Genomic DNA, 23478 nt, shown 5'->3' with positions numbered 1-23478 from the left:
CAGACAACCTCTTAAACTCATCTGTACATTTTTAATTTCAGTTTTCACAATTGTATCCTGCCAAATGTGTGTACATATACAGTATATTTATATATATACACACACACACATAAACACATCATAGTGCCTACACATGTATTTCATTCCAGCCATTAAGAAAATCCATTATCGAAGAAGAAACCAGAAAGATACACATGACAGGAACTTCAGTATTTTTCCTGTGATCATCTTTCCATACATAAATGTCGCTGGCCCCATTGCAGTTCTCTTTTAATCAATTTAATCTTTATTTTCTTACACCCAAGGCAGAAAAGTTACTAAAACTCAAGACTTTTACAGTTACAGTGACAAAACATTTTAAAGACCCACAATTTAAATTGGACTGTAAAATGAAACTTTTTTTTTCTTAAAAAAAAAAGAAAAGAAAAAGACGTAAAGAAATAATAATTGGAAAAAAAGATTTTTTTCTTTTATTTCCTTTTTTTTTTTTTTTTTTTTTCTCTTTTTTGTAAAATGCCCAGGCATTCTCCAATATTACAAATACTGGTATACTTTTACAGTAAACAAGAGAAATGTCATATATATTTTATATATATATATATATATATTTATATATATATATACTTAAAATCCCGTCACCAAAAACCAATATACACACGCCACTATGGCATTCAGAGAAACTTTATAAGCAAACTTGGAAAAAAAAAAGAAAAGAAAAACTCTTGTTTGTTTAAAACACACATACACAGAAATATCATTTTACCCTTGTACTTGTTTCAATACTGTAAACGTATTTTAAGACAGAGTGCACTAAACGTTTTTTTTTTTTTTTTTTTTTTTCTTTTTTCTTTTTTTTTTGTTTAAAGTTTCTGTAGTTCCTGATTTTTGTCCAGTCTCTTCCTTGACTATTTGTAGCAAAAGAATCATCCATTATTTTCAAGGGACGCAGTCTTGTCCTGAAGTGAAAATTTTACATATATATATATTTATATATATTTGTCTATTGTGTGTGTTTTTGTGCAGTTATATGTACATATGCATACATATATACACACATAGACACACATTAGTATTGTGCTGGCTACTATTCATTTTAGTTCAACATAGTTCTTTAAGTGACCTACGTATCTGTTTTTTATCATTATTCTTTTAGAAGCAGATTAAAATCACATGGACTTAATTTTTTTTTTTTTTCTTTTTCAATTCTTTGCTTCACAAAAGTGTTGCATTTGTCTTATAAGACAATAAATAGGAAGATCAGTATTCAAGGCACACTCATGTCAAATTGAATGGCAGTACAAAAACTGTCCAAATAAATTAATTTCATTTTTATAGTGCCAGCATTGTGAAAGCCAAGCCTATCAACGCTGGCACTTCAATCTCAGATGCTCCCTCTAGCAAGGCCCAATAAATTCGTATTTTAACATAATTTCTTGCTCAGAAGCCGTTTTCGCTATTGTTTTCAAATATGTAAATCAAAATAATAAAGTGCGGGTCAACTGCGAAGAGCTGTGTATGTTTACTTTTCTTTCTCTCTCTCTCTCTCTTTCTATTTCATTAGTTTGCTTTGCTCTTTTTAAACCACGATATTCCCTCGCTTCAATCGTTTGCGCTGGTTAGGGCATCTTGTTGAAAGAAGGCTGTTTAACTGCCAATAAATCAGTTGGATAGAAGAGAAAAGAAAAGGGAAAATTCAGCTGTGCATTCTGTAAGCGTGTTGCTACTTCTGAGAATGCGTTCAACTACACATCACAGGAAGTCCTGAATGAGAAGAAAGAAAGAAAAAAATTGTCTTACTGTTTTAGCACACGCTCAACAGGTCATGACATACACTCTTTACTGTGCAATTGACTAATCTGCATACCTGCTGATGGCTCTGACACACGGGACATGACCAGATTAACCAGATAAGTCAATTTCATACACGTTTTTAACTATAATCAGATTTGCTGTGCAGTATAAATTTGTTTCTCAAAATGATTGATAAATATATCTATGTACAAAAATGCATAGGGCTGTTTCAAGTGATTTAAGAAACATTAGAATAGAATGACAACATTGCTGAACACATAATTGAATTAATTCTAATCAAATCTGGTTAAAGTGGTGACTCCCTCTAGAACCGCAGACCCTAATACCCAAAAATGAAACAACAGAACTGAACACAAAATAACAATGTTTAGATTTAAATGTCAGTCAATGGAAACAGAACAGTGGTGCTGCCTTGCTTTTGACTAATGTGCTTTTCGAATTGGACTGTAAAGACCTTTCTCTCTCTTTCTCTTCCTGTGTGTGTGTGTGGGTGTGTGTGTGCACGTGTATGTGTGTTTAAATCACTCTCCTAGTGTACGAAAAACTGCTTCATCCTCTGGCCTAAACGTCTGTCCCTTTAACTTAACAACGATGTAGTATGACAGGCCACTTTTATGTGAAAGATGGAGTTGATTCATGACATTTAGGGGTAGTTGGCAGTGTAATATGAAGTGTGGAGACAAGGCGAGGGTTGTGAATGAGCTGAACCAGAGGACCGGACTGCTTTATCAGAGAAGACGGCTGAGATCAGATGGCAGACTTGGCAGAAGTAGCTATGGAGCTCACCCTGAGTTGTTTAAAAGCCGTCTTCCTTCTACCACTATTGTGCTGTTCAGCAAAATCAAATGGGTTCGATTAAGTGCAGTGTCTATGGAAAGAGTGCTGGCGCTTAAAATTCACTATCGAGACCTAGTGAGACCTATAACACAATCCATCCTATGACTAGCGTTGTCTGGGTCGGTACAAGGTACCGATGAGCAGCTGCCTTCACTTTTGTCTGTTTTTATAGTCTCCTCTCCTTGATTTTGAGTAGACGGAGGTTTTCAGCCCCACAGATTTACTGTTGGAACTGATATTCAGTGCTACATTCCCAATTAGATTGACATGCTTAAAATCAGTTCGTGCTACAAGGTCTAAGGATTGTTGTCCGCTCATTTCGTAAGAATTAATAATAAACAAAAAGGAAAACAAAAAGAAAGACATAGCTTTCTCAGTTCAGCTTGCAAAATTTGAAGATTGAATGCGGCTTCTCTTCAAGAAATTACATGTCTAGCTTAAATAATCTACAAATCGTAAGCAGCGCCCTATGGATTTCTCAAACGATACTCTGTTTTGCTAAAAACAAACAAACAAAAAATCTCAGGATGTCTTTTGGGTTTAAACTAAATCTCAGCTTTTGAAATAAATCATAAGATAATGGAATAAAAAATGATGAAATAAAAATTAACCTGCACATGCCAAAACATTAAAAAAAAAACCTCCAATAAATACAGAAATTATTGCACAGTTAAAGGCTCCATTTAAAATATCGTCTAATGTATCCACTCATAGATAGGCGGTTTATACCGGCTCCAAATTAAATTTCCTCTTTTTTTTCTTGCATTTTCCGCTTCTTCTTTAATGTCTTTATCATTCTCAGATGGCAGTTTCTTAGGACAAAACTAACTCAAACCATTAACTTGAAAACAAACAACCAAAAAAAACAAAACAAAACAACAACCAAATGAAAAAACAGAGTATCCAGCTACCCCTTTTTATAATCAAGGAATTGTGAGGCAAAATAGGAAATCTGGCTTAGCTTCTCTCTGCTTGTTCAATTTTGACCTCATTCGTCATCAAATGTTCCCCATGCCACTTTTTCATGTGTTTCTCGAGCGTGCTGTAGACGCTGAAGGGCATTTGGCAAATGTCACAGCGGTACACTTCCTTACCGAGCTGGCCGTGTGTCTTCATGTGGCGGGTGAGCTTGCTGCTCTGGGCGCAGGCGTAGTTGCAAAGCTCACACTTGTAGGGCCTCTCGCCTGTGTGGCTGCGTCTGTGCACTGTCAGATTGCTACAGTTCTTGAAAACCTTCCCACAGTACTCACAGGTGTCACTCCTCCGGCTTTCTTTTGAGCTGGGCCGGCCCGGCCCTGGCCCCCCACCCAAGTGCGGGGTGCTGCCTCCGCTAGCGGTACCACTGCGGCCGGAGAGGCCCCCGTCCAGCAGGTCCCCTGGCGGCGTGGAGAATCGCAGGCTGCCGTTCTCGGAAGAGTGCTCCGAGGAGGTGGCGAATGGAGATTGTCTGGAATCGGTGAAGCCAAGAAAGGGATCTTTGATGAAGTGGCGGGATGCTGCATAGCCCACTAGCCACTGGGAGTAGACGTTTTCAGATGGGATTAGGGGGGCTGGGGGTATGTCCAAATCCTTTTCGATTTTGATCCTCTTGTTAGAGGAGTTGGAGAGGCTCGGGCTGGTGATGGGAGTGGGCTTGCGGGGAAACAGGCCTGAGAAAGAGTCGCCTGAGCCACAGTTCCTTCCGTTCACAGTTGCCCGCTCCACTTGGTCCATTTCCCCTGCTACCGAATCGTTGTCGCCCGCATCCCTCTGCCCTTCTGACATCCTTTTGGAGAATGGAAGCCTTTTCCGATTGTCGACTATTAAGTTATTGTACTGCTGGATGGAGCTGAGCCCTACGTTTTCCACCATCTTCCCCAAGGAGAGGTTCTTCTCATCCGAAGGGGGCTTCGAGCCATTTTCCCTATTCCGACTGAACTCAGAGTCCATGCTGAAGTTCGACTCGGGCCTGCTTTCGTTTTCTAGTTCCTCCTCTTCTTCCTCTTCCTCCTCCTCTTCATTTTCAGGGCCCATGCCCTCACCTCTAAAATCGCCGTCTCTGTTCTTCATGCCCTCCCCGGTGACATCACTAGTGCCCGGCTCGGGCGAACTGGTGGCGGACAGGCCGTCGTCAGAACGCCCCGTCATGGAGCCAGACTTGTGCATGTGGGTCTTCATGTGGCGTTTCAGTTTGCTAGCCTGAGAACAGGCATGGTCACACAGTTGGCACTTGTAGGGTTTCTCACCCGTGTGGCTTCGCCGATGAACAACCAGATTGCTCTGAAACTTGAAGGTCTTGCCACAGAACTCACAGGACTTCGACTTGCCCTGTGTCTGTGGTGGGGTGGTGCTGTTAGGGGGCATGGGAGGCAGCGGAGGGGTGCTCAGAAAGGGCGACTTCGGGCTGGGCTGGAAGGGATTGGGATTGAGGAGGCGATGCATAGGGTTGGCACGGCTTGGCGACAGCGGCGGAGTGGAGTTGTTGTTTCCAGCGAGCTCTCTAAGTCGGCGGGAGAAGTCCATGGACTGGGACTCCATGGCCATGGGTGTCATGCGCATCACTCTCTCAAAGGCACTGGGATGCTGGGAGATTAAACCCATTTCCTCTGCGCTAAGGCGTTCTAGGCGATGGGGATCTAAGTGATGGCGAGGAGGAGGGCTGACGAAGGGAGGCGTGTTAGGGAGTCGGTTTTCCACAAAGCCCGGTGGGGGCTCTCGGAGTAGGGGCCCAGTCATCCGTAGGAGGTGGAAGGGGTTGTTGTCCCCTAAAAAGTTGGTTAACGGGGACTGTGGTATGGATTCAGCACCAATGGGAGGAGGAATAGTGATCCGTGGAGTCAGGGAGGTATTCGAGGGGTTGGTCTCCAAGTAGATGCGGATCCCATGCGTGTTCTGAGCGTGTTGCAGAAGGAACCAGGCGTTGGTAAAGGGCTGTTTGCACGTCGTGCATATGTAACTCGAAGGTTCATCTCTACCTGCAACCAAGCAAAGAAAACAACAAACATCTTTATTTATGTCTCAGTTTAAAACCTCTGCAGGTCACTTGTGTCATAATGCTAGAAATTCTGATCTACACTAAAAGTAGATCTGACTTGATGAAGAATGAGGCACAGGGTCAAGCATGATTACAAGTTACGAAGAACAAACTTTGAGGCGTCTGACACTTTGGTCGACGGCCATTTTCATGCACCCATCAGGCTGTCACATGAACAGGGCAGCTCATACTTAACAGAGCTGTGACAAGTGCATTTCCATACCGCTCCACGCAGGGTTGGTGCTGTGGGAACATTGCATACCCCATTTCAGCCTGTCTTTAATCTTCGCTTTTACAAACGGCTGACTCATTTTAGAAGCATAATGCCAGGCAAGAACACTCTAAACTGGGAAACCCTCCAAGCACTGAGACTGTCCTAGGATGCCAGAGTAATATGCCACCGAATTGGAAAAGTACAACTTAAACTGTGATTTAGGGGACTCTCATCACTATCAAACAAATAAACTTAAGTTGTCCCCTCAAAGAAACGAATAAAAAATGAGAGAGGAGGGTGTGCGTTGGGGGAAGGGGGAGCACACATCAAGATAAATGGTTTCAAATAAAGAGTGAAAACACTGCCTGTGATTTAAGAGGCTATGGGGGAAAAAAGCACACCGGTGCGAGCGTTAAAGTCTGTGGCATTTAAAACAGCTCAAGGGTATTATTTACTGTTCCATTAAGAATTTCTTAAGATTGTTTTTCTTACTTCCTCTCACGTTTTTATCTTATTCTATAGTTACACTTCCTGGAAAGCCCGCTCCCCCCTTAATGACATCACAGTGAATCCCTGCTTCTCTGAGAGCAAGTTTGATTACAAAGAAAAAATGGCTCACTAGTGAATTAATTGCACAATTTCACTGATAACGATTTTATTCCGTATTCCACCGTTTTAATCATATAATTAAATACCAGCAAGTCAATGTGTGAAGTCTGCATACACTCTGGGTTCAGGTAAAGTGTGAACAGTATCAGTTCTCAGATCAGAGGATGTGTTAAAAAGTGGCTCCTGTGCTTGGTGCAGCTCTGGAGCTTTAACTAAACATGACTAATTGATGCTACAACTTCACCGTTACACCGGTTCCGCCATGCAAAGGGGACTCATTACCATGGCAGCACAAACAAGCCAAGTGTACTGAGTATACAATGAAAAAGGATGCTAAATATCTCTTCTTTACTCCAGGGGTACTGGTGTATAAAAAAAAAGATGATCTACAAAGTCGAAATGGTAATTGTGCTCTAGGAAATGAGTTTCATTTATTTATTAAATGAAAGCTTGCTGTTCTGACCTAATGCAGCAATTTAGGATACGCAGAAAAACATATGCTACCGTAATTGTCCGGGTATTTGATTTCTGGCTGTGCTTTGTATACCTTTATGAGTGTTTTCATGTATATGTATGTGTGAGAGAGCGAGCGACTGCGGCGAGAACAATGGGGCGGCAGTCACACACAGGGCTCGGAGGAGCTGGGACTAGGAAGCCCTCATGGGTGTCTATTTCAATCATGGCCATTGTGAAGGATCAAAAAGAGCAGAGAGAATGAATGGTTAGTATCTGTTCTAGCATTCCTTTACATGCTGCCGAAGAGCAATGCTAAACAGGGGAGTGTGTTTTCATCTGAAAGAAACAGAGACAAGGGATTATATACAGCGGTAGCCTGAAGCTTCATCTTATTGGTATACTGAGATGCAATATTTCATCAAGGAATTTGAATAGTAAGCACACAAAAATGTAAATTCGTAAAAAATGAGTTGTGCTACGCACATATGAAATTTCAAAGGTCCCACATTAACAGCATTTTTTTGTTTTTTTGTTTTTTTAAAAGCACTTTCTTCCACAGGTATCATAGCATCCTTATGCACTTAGAGAAATATCATCATCAATAGTTTAACCTTCATGTCCTGTTTGGGGTCTGACCCAATGCCATTTAATATCTTTTACTCAGAATTTAAATATCAGGTTGATTCTTAATGACTTACACTCCAACTACTTAATGCATGCTTCTAATTTGGTCAAATTGGCCTCAAATGGAAACAAATGTACTATATTTAATATCACAGTGCACTTTGCGATACAACAGAACAGTGCTTTCTTTAAATAGTTAAATAACTCATAAAACATTTACATAAAATAATAATGTAAATGAAGCACAAACAGTCACTCAGCAGAACATGAGGGTTAAAACAAAAAGCTGTCAGATTATGTGTGTTAGTTGATATATACGACACACAGAAAATGTTCAATCAATGCCCTTTTAAAAACCTTTCAAAGATGAAACATTTACAAGCACTTAAATGCATTTTAAAGGTTCGCTGAAAGAAAAAAAAAAAGCATTTCCCACTAGATGTTATTATGTGGCTGATGTGCATTCATAGGAACATCTGTTTACCTCTACCCTTGTCCTGTAAAGCCTTTGACTTAATTACAGTGGACAGAGCGTAAGCTCCCGCACAATGGCCATCTTTTTTTCCCCCCAGCCTCTCAAGGCCTACATATATGCATAAACGCATAAAACACACACACACACACAATCCTCCAACCTCCTCTTGTTGTTTTATGGCAGATGCTTTCAAAGACTAATGCTCCATGTAAAGGAGGCCTAGAAAACAAGTAGCGTCTGTGTTTACCAGGCACTGTCCTTTTCCTCTGTGTGTATGTGTGTGTGTGAGAGAAGGAGAGATAGAGAGAGAGAGAGAGAGAGTCTTTCTCTATGCTAACTACCGGGGCGTAAAACACAGGCTACTGTACTAGCTGATCCTCTCGCAGACAAACAGAAGTCATCAGGGGGCCGAATGTTCATTTCTGCCCCACAATTAAGACGAATCAATGGCCGCTGCCTGAAATGGTATTTGTGGCCGTGCTGAAGGGACTCGGGCGTGAGTTTATTGAGAAGTGTTCAGCGCCTGCACTCCCGAGGGGATTGGAGTCCGACGCAGATGGCAAATAAAGTATGCAGCCCGAGGCGAGAGCACATTATGCTAATTCTAATGTCAGCTGTACTTTAATATACAGCTCTATTTAATCACCCTATTATTTCACATTTCCATATGAAAAAAGAAAGAGAGAGGGGGAGAGAGAGCGGGAGAGAAAACCTGCAGCACTTCTCTTGCTACTAACACAACGAGTGTGCTCAGGTTTAGGTGGATGGATCCCTGGGTTTTGTGTCGGCATGGGGCGCTGTAGCTATGCACCGTCGGGTTCATTGTATCAACACATTTGCACCTAAAATAACCGTAATGAATCATTCACGCCTAACATTCACAAGACACATTAATACAGGTAATATTTTACAAAATGATACATAAATAGTAAATGTACTAATACTAACAGTAAAGCACTGTCTAAACATGCACCTAAAACACTCATAAATACAAAAATGCATATATACATGCGGACGTATGAATATATCACTTAAGAATATATAAAACGGAATTCACAATGCGTAGCAATCATAATGTGTTTTTCAAAAAATTGTGATTTAATTGAATTCCAAGCTTTGTTAGGCTATGGAATTATTTTGAATTGATTATATTGATTTTATTAATATTTTTAGTTTTAATATGGCTTATAATTAGGGCTGTCAAACGATTAATCGCGATTAATCGCGTACAAAATAAAAGTTTGAGTTTGCCTAATATATGTGTGTGTACTGTGTGTAATTATGTATATGTAAATACAAATTGATGTATATATTTAAGAGAAATATGTTATGTACAAAATATTTGTATTTATATATAATATAAATTATATAAAAATTCTAATAAATACATATAATTGTAAATATTTCTTAAATATATACATGAATGTGCTTGTATTTATATATACATAATAATTACAGTACACACACATATATTAGGCAAACTCAAAGTTTTATTTTGTATGCGATTAATCACGATTAATCGTGATTAATTGTTTGCCAGCCCTACTTATAATACACACAAACATACACATATACATATACTATAGTAAAACTAAAATTTACTTCACTAATAAAATACGATCATAGTAATTATAATAGAATATATTTAACAAAAGTGGATTTTATGTCATGCAAATACAACAAAAAGCATGAATCTAAATTACCACAAATATACAAGACATGACCTATAATATAGACTTCCACACAGAGACGTTTACTGTTTTTTTTTTTTTTTTTTTTGCATTGTTGCAGTGCATTCTGACGATTTCTCTGATTTGGAAATGAAAGGGCCGAAATAGCAGCCTGCCCATTCTGCTGATAAGTTTGGAGTGATTAGTTTCTCATGCTGAGCACTGGCTGATTCTATTTTCAATTAGATATTCCCAACGAGGCCCAGCTGCCGGGCGGGAGAGGAGAACGAGGACGGTATTGTGTGAAAGTGTGTGTCATCGGCAGTATCAGTCGTGCATGCAGACCCCAATTCAATTAAAGAGAAATTATCACTAATAACAATCGTGGGCTCTTCGCACACACCGACTTAAACGGCATGCAAATGCCAGGCTTTAAGACACATTAACCAAAAAATAAAAGGATGACAGTTAATAGGTTTCAGCGCCGCACTGAGAGGTACAATGATCCACTTTAGCTTTCATTCTGAAAAAGGAAAAAAAAAAAATACAAGAGGAATAAAAAATTATTCAACATGCATTCTCTGCAATTTGCCCGCTTTATTTTACAGTTCACAGTCAGTGTCATAAATGTATAAATTGATGGTTATTTTGTGGTAGTCGTTAAAAGCGACAAGCCCAACATTTGAGTGTAAATTACACCTGAAGATGTGCTTAGTGAATTAATTAGCTTTGTTGTTTGCATCTTCAGTGAGATTTAAAAGTAAACCATAAATCTTAATATTATAAAAAAAAAAAAAGATTTTTGTTTGATTTGGCACATATTGTTCCGTAGTTGATATTATTTGCTTTGAAAGCACGGGGTAAACGAGACCCAACCAGATTGTCTTGCGAGGACAAAGGAGCAAAAATCTCCAGGAATTTGAGATTTTTGACACAATAAAGGCGGGTTATAAATTGACAGGGAGGGGGGGAGGAAAGGGATATAGCATCTTTTAATGAGGTGCTCATTTGCTGACAGTGGTTTTCACTATAGGGACTTCATTTAGGCTGTCATTAAGTTATTATCTAGCGTAAAGAATTTTGCCGTCCTGTAAGTAGCGTGTTGGGTCTGGAAGCTTTTCTCTCTCTATTAGTGGAAGCGTGCCGCGCTGGCCTGGACGGCTGCCTGTGTTTTGTTTGGCTGTGGTTCACACACAGCTTTGGCAGGGGGCTTCTTGGATGGCTTACAGAGGAAAGAGGGAAAAGCGCGCGCAAGAAAGAAAGGGAGAGCGAGAAACTAGCTCACTCGTGCACGGTAGCTTTTCTGAGCCCACGAGGGAGTCCGGTGTCCCATTTTCGGCATTTACAGTTACGCCATCCAAATTTCCAACAGAAACTACTGTCATAGTACAGTAAAGACAGATCCAGGGAGAGTCACGCCACTGACCGAGACGCCTTTGAGACATAAGTGCTTCATCATGGCGGTCTGGAAACGTTTTTCAGCTTGAAACAAAAATAAAATGAAGCTGCTGAAAAGTGAAAAATTACTGTAATTGTTAATAAGAACAGGTTAAGGGTACTTGTGTAGAGAATGCATTTAAGAGCACCGTCATGTGCTAAATTTGGCAAACGTCTTCTAAGACGTCTCTAATAAGCTCCACCTTCATCCCTATCCCGTCATGCTTTTTTGTGCAATATTGATTAAGTGTAGTCTGGTCCTTAATGATAATTTAGAGGGACTAAACTCCACAGGCCTCGGGATGACTATTCCATTGAACGATTATTAGTGTGGACACCCTGCTCGAAAATTAACTTAGATTCTCCTCGGATAGATATGCAGAGCGACGCATGTCCCATTAATTAGGACTCAAGCTGCTGTTTTGCGGAGCAGAGACGGGTCTCGTGAAACATGGCGGCAGCCTCATTCAAGCGCGGCGTCTGGCTGCAAAGCACCGTGCAGCTGAGTGTAAAGAATCGCCACACGTCTCTATTCAACCAGATGAGCGCATCAAACAGAGACGCAATTGTGAGGCAAAATACTTGTCTGTCTGAATCTACGGAGGGAGAGCGAGAGGGAAAAAAGCAAATTGGAGTCCCTCGCGAGAACGGGGAAATAATCCATGGATACGTAAACGACACAGCACGTCACCTCTCGCTAACCGCTATATGCTAACAAAGCACGACTCGTGAGATAAAAAAACAAAAACAAAATGAGACTGTAAACATTGGATGATGTTATGGCTGCAGGATTTCGACGCTACGGCTAGCCTCCCTTTGAGGAAGGCAGGGTGCGGGATAAGCCTGTAAATGAGGGCCGCGTGCATACAGTAACGCTGGTCTCTTGTATGATGAATGCCATTGTACTGTAAGGAAGAGGTGGGTGGTGCAGACAGAGAGGGGAGAAAGAGAGAGAGAGAATGAGAGAGCCGCACAGCATTGTGGGTCTCCCCTGCTGTTCCTCCCTGGAGTACTGTGATGTGTGCTCTTCAAAAGGGCTCCTGTCACTGTCACTGCTTCATTTAAAGTCAGACTCCCCTGAATTTGCATCTTGCAACGTCTTACAGGACGTGCCATATGCCGTCCAAAAAAGACAATGCTCACAAATAAATTGGCATCCCCCCCCTCTCTTTCTCTCCCCGGCTCAGAAAAACAACATCTGAGGATGCGAGAGGATGTTGTTTTAAAGATGGCACACAAAATCCAGCCACCGTCTGTAACAAACCAAACAACAAAACATCACCTCAGGTTCGGGGAGGAAATCATCTGGTTTGAAAAAGAGAAAAAAAAAAAAAAAAAAAAAAAAAAAAAAAAAAGAATTTCATAATGACTGTCTTTTATACCCGTACGAGGTGTGAGCGGGAGAAGCTGGTTAACACTGTTTCACGGCGCAGATCTGAGAAGAAATATTCGGCGGTGTTAATTTAGCCGGGTTTCCATGTACCGGAATCCTCTCAGGAGCTCGCGCCGGCCCCGAGCGGAGACTTCATACCTCACAGCCCAGTCGGAAAGTGCAATAACGAATAAAAATGCTCATTACCGAATGATTTCAGTTTTCTCTATGATTCAATTTGCAGTAATTACTGTGGCCCGCGCTAATAAAAACTGCTACAAAACGCGAAGGTCAACTACCAGTTAGGCGTGTTCATTTTCATCTCAATGTATTCATCCTCAGCGCCTAATGGCCCAATTTTCTCCCCTCGCTCTTCAATAAATATTGCTGGAATTACAGGTTAAATAGCTAAATTAAATCATGGCTATTATGGAAGGCTGCACCAGTCGGTGAGGGAAACAGGTTTACCTCCGGATCGACAATTGCTGGGGAAGTGCCAATCACTAGACAGTTTACGATTAATGTCAACTGTGTCAAGGCCATCAAATTACAGCGTTCATTCGGCTCTCTACACCCCGTGCGCTGTGAAATAAGAGAAACGTATGCAAATGCCTTATTACGGCAAAATCAAAAGGGTATTTGTCACGCTCTGGAACAGATTAGGCTTTTAAACAAACTAGATGCCAGGTAATGAAAGGGCCTAAACATCTGATCTGTTTTTGAGGAGGAATTGTGTTAAGGTCAAGCTTTGAAATACTTCGCTCGAAGTTATTAGATTAACAGAAAAAAGACCAAGACGATGATGGTCGAGATGCGCAGCGAAAGGTTTAATTGCCAGCCACGGGGTCTTGGAGGTGTTTTTTAATTGCTCGGGATGAATTTTGTTCCATCTGATTACCCAGCATACTCTAATGACCAGGGCTACTTATGACAACTGCAAGAGGTGCAGGCGGATATTGAAGCTGGGAGGTAATTTGTGTAATGACTGCAGAGACCGAGAGTGGAGAGCAACTGATTTGGTACCTTCATTCATCCCGGGCTTCCTTGACTGGAGCACTAGGCAGTCTGTTTGTGAAGAGTCCCCCTCATTATCCGTCCTCTCGCCCCTTAACGTTTAATTAATATCTTAACCTTTGGAGTTATTTTGGGAGACTCTGTCTTTTCATGCTGGAGATGAGCGTAGGAAAGAAGGAGAAAAAATTGGTCACATGGGACTGCAAATCCCACTTCAAAACTGGACATCCTGTTAACCAGGACTTACTCAGATAACCTTGGAATTTCCCGAGCGTTAGAAGTCTCCCTTTCTGAGCCGGAGTCATCTCTCTTTGAACTGCCTCGAGTTTTTTCGCACACTGGAGTTCTTAAATTATTAAGGTCAAGATTATATTCCTTGTATTTCATGGTACCTGCAGACTAGGCGGATTGAGCTCCGGCTAACAGACTTGACTCTCTCCAGCGCTTTGCTGCGTTAACGTCTCTGGGCTAAGAAACAGAGAGGGAAACGCAAAAACGAGTACTCCGCGTCGTGGATCGATAACTCAAAATGCCACAAAGTAGGCGGCGCAGGACAGGAGAGAGTCCGCCGCGTGAGCTAGAGTGGACCTGGGAGACTAAGCCAGACCTGACAGCCCGCTTCTGGGCCTGGGGTGTCGGAGCGCTCCACATTTGATAGAGTCAATGTCACGACAAACTGATTTGCATTTAGAACAAAGATGACATGAGCCCTAGGCACAGGGTGCCTCCCTCCCGTCCGCCCAGCTTGTGGAAAGTTTCCTGACATTTCTTGCATTATTAAGCCAGGGGCTTCATTACCATGTGTGTGATCTGGGAGTCTCCCAGGCCTCTAATTCCTCACCTTGAATTGCTAATGTCTTGTTTATGACTATCATGGCAAATCGGAGGCAACAATTACATGCAAATCAGTCCCGGCGCATTGTGCTACTGCGAACAAAGCTGCGGAGAGCCAGAACTGCGCCTGCCCCCGGTTTCCTCTCGTACGCTTCACGCTTTTACGCATGTGACGTACACTTGTAGGAAGAGCTACACCTGCTCCGAAAGCCTCAGAAAGGAGAGAGAATCGCAAACTAGCGCCGTAAAGAGCAGCGGCGTCCTTAGCCGCAAAGTTACGCATCTCCGAGCGTGCTCAGCGGGGACAGCACCGTCTGCCACAAAGACAGTGGGCAGATCTGAGGGGGAGAGATAGCATTCAGCAGGGGAGCAGGGAATCATGGGTGATTTACTAAGTGTAAATGAGGCGAAGGAATCTAGAAGCAGCTGTTTTTTACAGCCTGCTTGACATACTAGTGCAGACCTGGACTGGACAGCGCACAGCCATTTCCCACAGCTAACATCTGCTTTACATTCTCTGCCTCCTATCTGCCAAATCCCCAACTGGACAGGTTGAGTTCAAGAGGATAAACACACTTCAGCAGTTTGGACAATACTACTTCAGTACTTTTAACCCACTTTTCCTCCCTATTTTGCCTTTTTTCTGTTAATTGCATATGTCACATCTCGTCTTTATTTCATTGTCATTATCGACAATTTCATTTAGAAGCACATGTGAAAAACGGGACAGCAAATTATAGTAAGAAAGGGGTCACACACACACAAAAAAAAAATACACTGCATCTTAAGTGCATTTTATATTGATTTTAGGTTGTTCACACTTAAAATTTGCCAGTGAAATAACAAAATAGATACATTCTCTCTATTACACAAATGCTTGTTAGGAATTGAATTTTTGCAGTACACAGATTCAACCTGCTATCTCCCACATGGCTAACGGTTGCTAACCGCTGGGCTACCTAGACCTTTTTTTGCAAGCATCGGTTCTTCTTTAACATCAAACAGTAAATCAAGTCTGAGTTTGCAACTAAGAGAGTTCTCCAAAACGTTCACCGCAAATGATTAGCCATTTCAACTTGTGCTTAAGGTGGAGCACGGAGCCCTTACGAAATGCCAAAACCTCTACTCCCATAAACCAACACGGACGTCCATTATCCTGTCATAATTTCACGCAAAGGATGTTATTTATATTCATCTCTGACAGGAAAAGTGCGTGACCGTGAGAACTGACATTTATATGACTGTCTGTGTTAAAGCTTTTCCCCTGACTGACAAAGACGCGCTCTCCTCTCCTCTGCCGTGCGGAGCGAAATCCGGGCGCATGTGGCAGCGCCGCGGCCCATCTCCTCACGTGAGATTAGGGGAGGCAGGGATTAGGCAGGTCGGGAGGGGGTACGGAGCTGAAGGGTTACTGGCATTATTTCTTATGAATTTAAACGAACGCTGAGCAGCTTAGGAAAATCAGAATGAATTAAATTCATTAACTCACCCAGTGACAGCAAAGTGGCAAGGCGGAGAGAAGAATTAACAATTTCTCTCCAATGAGGTCATGTCATTCCAAAACAGGCCAGCGGTAGATAGGCGGGGGAGCGTGTGCAAACGCGCACGCAGGCGTGCGGGTCAGAACTTTGAACACTGTGTCAGGAAACCGTGGCTCGCTGGGTCACTGTCAAGCAGAGGGAGCTAGAGGAGAACAGAAGGTCTCATCTCCCTTCATCCTCTCTGCGGACGGGGGAAAGGTGGATGTCAAACTGTCATTACCAGTCCACTGGATTTACTCCCTCTGGAGAACATCAGCTTTTAAATAAGGCTTTAAAATTACCATAAGTGTGCCCGTGTGCAAGTGTGCCTGTGTGTGTGCGACACTCTGAAAAAGGTAGATGCTTTCACTAGTTTCTGGATGAGGAACCTGAGCTAATGCGGAAGGCCTAAGTCAGCAGCTCTGTGTATGAAAGCCTGTGTCATGTTAACAAATTAAAAGGATTAGAGGTGAATGGGACAGACATGGCTTAACATCGGCATCAGGCTGGTCAGCACTGGAAAGAAGAGGGGGGGAGTGAGGAAGTGGGCAGCGTTTAGATGAGATTGGGGGAGGGGGGCAATTCAAACCACCTAATCCTGCTACACAGGTCTTAAGTAGCACCAGCCTCACCTGCCTGCTCGTACCTGCTTCAAAATGCAAGAGAGAACTTCTCAGAATTGCAAATGCTGTGAAATTAAAACATAAGAATAGAATCAGTCGTCAAAGCTAACCAGGTTAGGCAAAATTCAGAATTGAAAATTCAAAATTCAATTCTGCTTAAATAGCATTCTCAGTTCAATTCTGAATGCTGCAAACCCTGGGCGTTAAATCAAACAAAAACATCACAAGTGACTGGTAAGGTAATTATGGATAATCTCATCCATTTAGTGAATATTAACATTTTTAATAATTGTTAAATGGTGCTCTAAATGTTTAAAGCGAGGATGTTTGTTTTGTTGCCACTCATGTCATGTTTTTGTCTAACCGGGCACGTACCGTGTTTTTTGCATCGATGCCATGACTGGTGCTTCCACTGTGAACGCACCATAAGCCTGATTTGCACGGGACTACAAACCAACAGATTTTTGGACAGCCTCTTCAGTCTGCCCCCATGCCAGAGTGAGAGGGTCCAAAGTGTACAGGCCCAAGAGGGAGCATCCCCACATGATATGCCTCGCTTATTGGCTCAACTCTCTCTCTGGCTCTGTGTGATGTAACGAATCTCCAGTCTTTGGGGCACAGGCACTGCCATTACATCTACACAATAACCTGTAGAAGTGTACTGATGTATATTCAGTAAATAAATATAATAATAAATTCTTCTTCCAAGAGCGCATTATGTTATGCAAATCAAATTAGACTACATCATTTCTACAACTAGACTTAGGGGAAATATCAGAGACAAAAACTATATAAAAATGCTTTAGGTTGTTTTAAACTAAAAAGGAACTGATGTGAGATTTTTAGCAATATCCAGCAACCTGAGTTACTTCTTGACTGACTCCAGCAATTGTCAGGCTAATATATGAGGAAGGTGACTCAAACATCTGCCTCACTGAACACTAAACACGTTTACACTCGGCCTCAGTAGTGGGTGTAAAAATGTCTCCCACGGCAGAGCAAAAATTAGGTTCTGGCTTGTGGTTGGGCACCTTTATTTACCCAGTAATTTTGGTGCAGAGATGCCAGCTTTGGGGAAATTCGAGAGAGGTGCTTTTTGTGGGGCACATGAAGCAAGGTGATGCTTGCATCTGAAAAATGAAGCATAATCATGCTAACAGAACAGCTAAATCCCTTACTACCTTTTTTGTGAGCATTTACCTCACTATTTTTAATTCACTCACCCTCTCACTGTTAAAAAAAACTCTCTTTGTTCTCTTTCTGATGATGTGCATTTGCTAAAAAAGTCATGTGAATAAATGCTAAAAAACCTTGACTAAAAATGTCAAAAGTTTAAGGATACAGATAGACCTTTTGAGGTCAATCTGGAGTAACTAGCTAAATTAAAAGGTGCTGTAAGAGTGTTGGCACTTAGAAAATGTCCCTATTTTTATCTGACAGTAAAATCTGATCCAGTTTTTGTCTGCCTTTTCAGGAACTTTCTGCCTGTTAATCATAAATGTGTAGCAATAGATGTTCCAGAGTGGCTAACAACACTTCCAGCACCTTTAAAACCATTAGCATTATTCAACTCATAAGTATGCATGAACAAACCTGTGAGTGTGTTTATGTGGTTTCGGAGGCAGCGTCCATGCGCTCTGGCCGAGGTCTCTGTGTTTACACTGCTGAGACAGAGAGAACCTGTGCGCTGTGTCCTGGAAGAGCAGATTCAGACCAGACATGGGTTAGAGTAGGAATTCAGGGGCTGGAGAAAGGGGGAGGATGTGTGTCCTCTATCATAAACGGCCCTTATAAGGGCCTGATCACACGCGAGCTGCACCTGATGGACTGCGCCGAGACAGGGGGCAGCCGAGGCTGTTGGACCTCAGGAGCGGTGAAAACGCACACACATACGCACACGCACGCACATAAACACATGACCTGTGCGAGAGGTGCTTCCTATCATCAGGCAGTCGGGAGTGTGAAAGGCTCGCTTTAACAAGCACCTGTAAAATGTAATCAGGCGTACCAAATGCACCCAATAATCGCGCCAGCCATTGTGTCCCGGCCCACTCTGTACTTCAGACCAGGGAGGAACGGCTAGCAATAACGTACTAATTGCACAAGCACTTCATTTCCGTGGCACTTGGCCGCACTGCAACTGAATGTAAATGTTGTTTTAGAGCAACACGCACAAAAAAAGACTGTAACTAAAGCCTTTCTGCAAACTGCATGAAATATTTAAATCACTGAGCCAGACCAAACACGAAGGATGATGTAGCTGCAATTAGCAAACAAAACACTGAGGTTTGTGTACTGACAGGCCGGGAGTTTTTAAAGCGCACGCTCGATGGGGGCCAGGTCTGCCTTACCCAGGCAATGTTTGGTATCCCTGTCTGTAGAGCATTCAGCTAGACAAAATAATAAGAGAAATTGGGTGCTCCAGTCAGCATAAACAAAGTACCCCTCCCTGTCAGCACAAAGAAAACATTTTCTCATGGGATGATTATAACCGTGAGTCGAAGTTGTAAAATGGCCCCGATGTCAAAGAGATGATGATAATCACATGACTCTCAGCGGCATGAACCCTGGCACGCTCAGCGTGTCAAACCACATGCTTGAAAATGCTCTTTGTGAGTGAGATTTTAACTCTTTGCGACCAATTTTTTCCCTGACAACAAAAATAAATGTCTCAAAATGGTGAGCATGATTACAGGAGCCGTGAGCTGCTCTCCTTCTGTTTAATTCCCAAGTGAAAAAGGGGGCTGGAAAAACACACAAAAAAAAGAAGCTTAAGAAAAGAGCACAGCAGAAAGTAATGCTGGAAAAAACATGTCAGAGACTGTAAATGGAGGAAAGGGTGGTGGTAGTGGGGGGGTATGGCATTCACACAGTACGCCTGTCTCCAGTATAACTGAAACCAGGCCCTCTCCCATAACCAGTCCAATCTGTTTTCATTTGCCAGAAACAGAGCTCCATGAACGCCCCCTTCTCTCCTCCCAAAACCTGGTCCTCTGAAGGAAGAACTTTAAATATCAACTCCTCACTTCTAACTGGTCAAACATTGACATTATGGGACATTATAAACATTGGGATTAAATTCAAGGGATTTTGTTCGCCTTTACCTGGTATATGCACTAATAGTACCTTGAGATATCTAGTTACAAAAAGGTTACCATCATCATTTATTCACCCTCATGTCATTCCAAACCTGTATGAGTTTCCTTCCTCTGTGAAACACAAAAGAAGATTTTGAAAAATGTCTCATACAGTGAAAAAGTGGATCAAAATTTATTCCTTTGTGTTCCGCAGAAAAAAGGAACTTTATACAAGTTTGGACCAACTTTGGATTAACAACCCCTATTAGATTTCGCAAGGTAAGAATCTCCAATAATAATAATAATGTATGGTACTGCAAGTTTAGCTCGTCATTTGTTGGTACAAGCTGCTAGACAATCTTGGACTAGCAACAAACCAGCCAGTCTTGACAGTCTTAGGATGGACAAGGTGGTTTTTGGAACTTCTTCGTCAGTCAATTACCAGCCAGAAACCATCTAGCATGTTCCAAAACATCAGCCTAAAATGGCTTTTAAGAACTAGAATGACACTTTTTCTCTAGCTTGTTTTAACCCCTCACTTTATGTATTCAAATTAGTGGATACAAAGTGCAGTGTGAATTTAGCAAATGAGAAGGTAAACCCGCTAAAACATTTAACTAGGTTGCCCCAGTCCATGGCATCAAGGAGAGCTGGAACAGAGACAGTCAGACACTAGAAAACTGGAAAATGCTCACTGTCAAAGAGAGCAATGGTTTCTGGCACTGCCTCGGCAGAGAGGGAAAAAATGGACTTCAAAAAATTGCATTAGCTGAGCTATTCATTTCATTTGAGAGAATTTACATCACTGCCTGGGAACGATGTCACAATAAGAGCCAAAACGGACCGTCTTCCCTTGATTCCAGTTCTGTTATGGCTGAGCGTGGCCCTGAAATAATGTCAAAGTGTCTCAAACACCCAAAGAGGACTGCAAGAAAAGAGACGGAGAAAAAAGGCATTGTGCAAACTGAAAGGATAATGATTCATTCTCTTTTATTCCACATCAACCGGAAATTGCTAAAAGCCAAGCGCTTTCTGCCAGTGCAACCCTTGGATTTTAGAGGGTGATCCACATGCATGTTATTGCTCTGCTGGGTTATTGATCGTGAGCGGAGACTTGTGCGGTCCGCCGAGGAGTCCTTCAGAGGTGCAGAAGGAGCACAGAGCGCGGGCCAGGCGGGTCTTGGGAGCCGAAGCAACGAGGGAAGATGGGGGCCTGTGTGAGCGAATTAATTACACGTGCATTTTTGGATGGCGTATACCATAATGAGCCCCAGCTGGGCCAGGCATCCAACTCCCTTTAAATGTAACTATAAAAAGCTGGGCATTCAGCAATCCCTTCACAAAGAGAGCAGGGCACTATAAAAGGTCCCTGTGATGTGTGTGCAGAAATGTGCAGGGGGCAGGCAGGGAGCCGTGCCAGCTGGGACGGCCAGGCGCGCATTTTAGACGTCGAAGGTTGTAATTGCACAGACAACGCCGTCTTGACAGGAGCACTCAAAAGTGTGGTCACGTGACGTGATGGTTTGCGAATCAACACTAAAACCTGATCAACAAGGAAATGTATTGTAAGGTCGCTGTAACAAAAGTTAGCTAACGGACTGTTAAATAAAAGAGCTGCTTAGTTTTACTGACCGACTTCACACCACTCATTTCACACCTCAGGTTTAAACAGGGTTGATTGATATCACCACCATCTAAGGACGAGGCCGATTACCTTCCGCTTTATTTCAGCTTTGCTGATTAACTTTAATGATGCTCATTTAGCCTTGCAATTCTTATCTGATTTCTGAACCCAGCTGAGCAGAGACAGAGAGAGAGAGAGAAGATCAGTTAGTGCCATCGAGGGAAGTGATGTTTGAATTGGCGAAAAGAGAGAGAAAGTTGACTCTCCAGTCCCAATTAAACTGGGCTGATGCACTGGCCTCCGTTTAATTTAATTTCACATGCTACCTCTCACTTTCAAATTAGGCAGATGGCCAAAGTTCCGCCAGAGGCGAAATTCCACATGGCATCCTCTTCCGACAACAGGGGCCACAGACCGCGGACAGAGCGATGCTCCCAGCCGGGGGTCTACAGATCTCTCCCGACCAAGACGTGGCCACCTGGGACGCAAGAAAATTCTTCGCATAAAGACTTGGAGGTAAGTGAACAGGGTGGCCCAACACTGGCCACATGCAAATAATGCTTTCCCAAGAAAACCCCGGCCTCATTAGAAGGCTAGAGAGGGTAACGAAACAAAAGTGGCTCAATTACCTCAAAGATATGCCTTTCATCTTCAATTTTTCCTTCAAGTCATGCCAGGTGCATTAACACCTTTCTATACAGACAACAGGGGTGCCATCTTAAAATAACAAGACTCTCTTCTCTACTCCACTCGACCGCCACAAGCAATTTCGCTGGATTAACCGGCGGGTTTCTCTGGTGGCTTTGAGTGCTGAAGAAAGTGATTTATTTTCCTGCGTCTAATCAGAAGGACGTGTATTAAAGCACAATAAGCGACTGCCGTTGGCTGAGGTCCAGCATTGTTTACAGCTAAAAGGTCCTTGAGCTAGCAAATGAATTAGCCTGCCAATGGGTGGTTCTGGCCTTCCAACAGGTTGCAACAACAGCGGCTTTTGTCAAAGATATGAAGTTATCAGACAAGCGCAGCTATTTGCTGATTTTTGTTGTTTGGGAGTTCAAAAAGTAATCCAATTGATTTCAAGCGAGGAAAACGCTAGCATGGGCAGCCATATTGTTTTAATAGATTAAAGAGGCCACTGTTTTCATGCCATTTCATTTCATCGAGCTTATTGTGTTTTCATAAAGACAGAGGTTGGATTAAATGCGCAAGCCTGAGCCTCCGATGAGTAATCGGGAGGAACGCGGCGCTCAGTGAAAGCAGACACTTGCTCTAGTTTCACCACGCTGCCACCCAGACAGTCCCGCGTGTAGAGTAAATAGTAAAGTAACACCAGAATTCACCCGCAGAGGAACAAAATAAACTCTCGAAAGCTACATGTGCCAAACCTAAACAGGGACGGGTGGACGGAAAGTTTGGAAATGCTAGCAGACTCGCCGAACGCCAATCGGTTCGTCACGGTGAAAGGCGAGGGAAAGGGTTAACCTGAGAGCGTCTCCTGGGACAATCGAACGATGCCAGCGCGTGATCCCCTGCTCCAGCCAGCGCTTTGATAGAGCGCTTTCTCTAAACTCCACAGACGAGAGCAATTACTGTAAGAGAAGCATGATTATAGGTCTGCCATATCCACACAGGCCTGGCATTTTGCTGCTTTACATGCCGGGGGTTTGAAAAGAAGAAAGGCAGAGGACAGTACAGAGTACAGAGGGGGAAAGGGAGAGACCCTGGGGAACAAATATCAATATTGCAGGATGCATTTCAGCTTAAACAGGCTAGAGCCATCACTCTGGCAGGATGGAACGTCTAGGGCCTGCTCGGCGACCGTTAGCATGTGAAATTGGGTAGACTTAAAACCCCCTAAACAAGGGGATCAACACGCATTCGTCAAGCTGCGCCGCCCGCCCGCGCACACCAGCGCACGCAATCTCCATAGAGCGCTGCGGTCCTTCCGAACGCACTCCGCCACGCTTCCTACCTTCAACAGTGACAAACAGCCCCTCCGTAGACGACTGTCACCGGGCTTTAATTTCACTCTTAAAAGCCTCTCCCCCACCTCTCCGCATGATCCACAAACTTTGTATTATTCAACCGCTGGCCCCTAATCCTCCCGAGCTAACAGAGGGAAAAATTAGCTTTTGTTAAGTGGTGATTTCTCCTGCTAAATGGCAACACCCTTTTGTGGGAAGTATTCCAGGCTTGAGAGGCTTCATTAGACGGTTCGGATTTAAACCGGCGAGATGGACTAATTCCCTCAGACGCGCCGTGTCAAA

General features: G+C 42.8%; 1 protein-coding gene across 3 annotated transcripts in view; it reads right to left on the bottom strand.

Moving 5' to 3' along the window:
• Positions 1–584: 584 nt before the first annotated feature.
• The window catches only part of bcl11ba (BCL11 transcription factor B a), a 50018-nt gene continuing 27124 nt past the window's right edge, over positions 585–23478 (bottom strand). For 2 of the 3 annotated variants that reach the window (XM_051133501.1, XM_051133499.1), the window contains one exon: positions 585–5603. In XM_051133501.1, the coding sequence (XP_050989458.1) occupies positions 3607–5603 (1997 nt within the window). In that variant the 3' untranslated portion in view covers positions 585–3606. The remainder of the gene's footprint in view (positions 5604–23478) is intronic. The other variant, XM_051133502.1, reaches the window with a different exon arrangement.

Source organism: Labeo rohita, chromosome 17 (assembly GCF_022985175.1).
Source record: "Labeo rohita strain BAU-BD-2019 chromosome 17, IGBB_LRoh.1.0, whole genome shotgun sequence".
In the NCBI taxonomy this organism is placed as follows: Eukaryota; Metazoa; Chordata; class Actinopteri; order Cypriniformes; family Cyprinidae; genus Labeo; species Labeo rohita.
The sequence above is the reverse complement of the archived record's forward strand: the minus strand, read 5'-3'. Positions and strand labels throughout refer to the sequence as shown.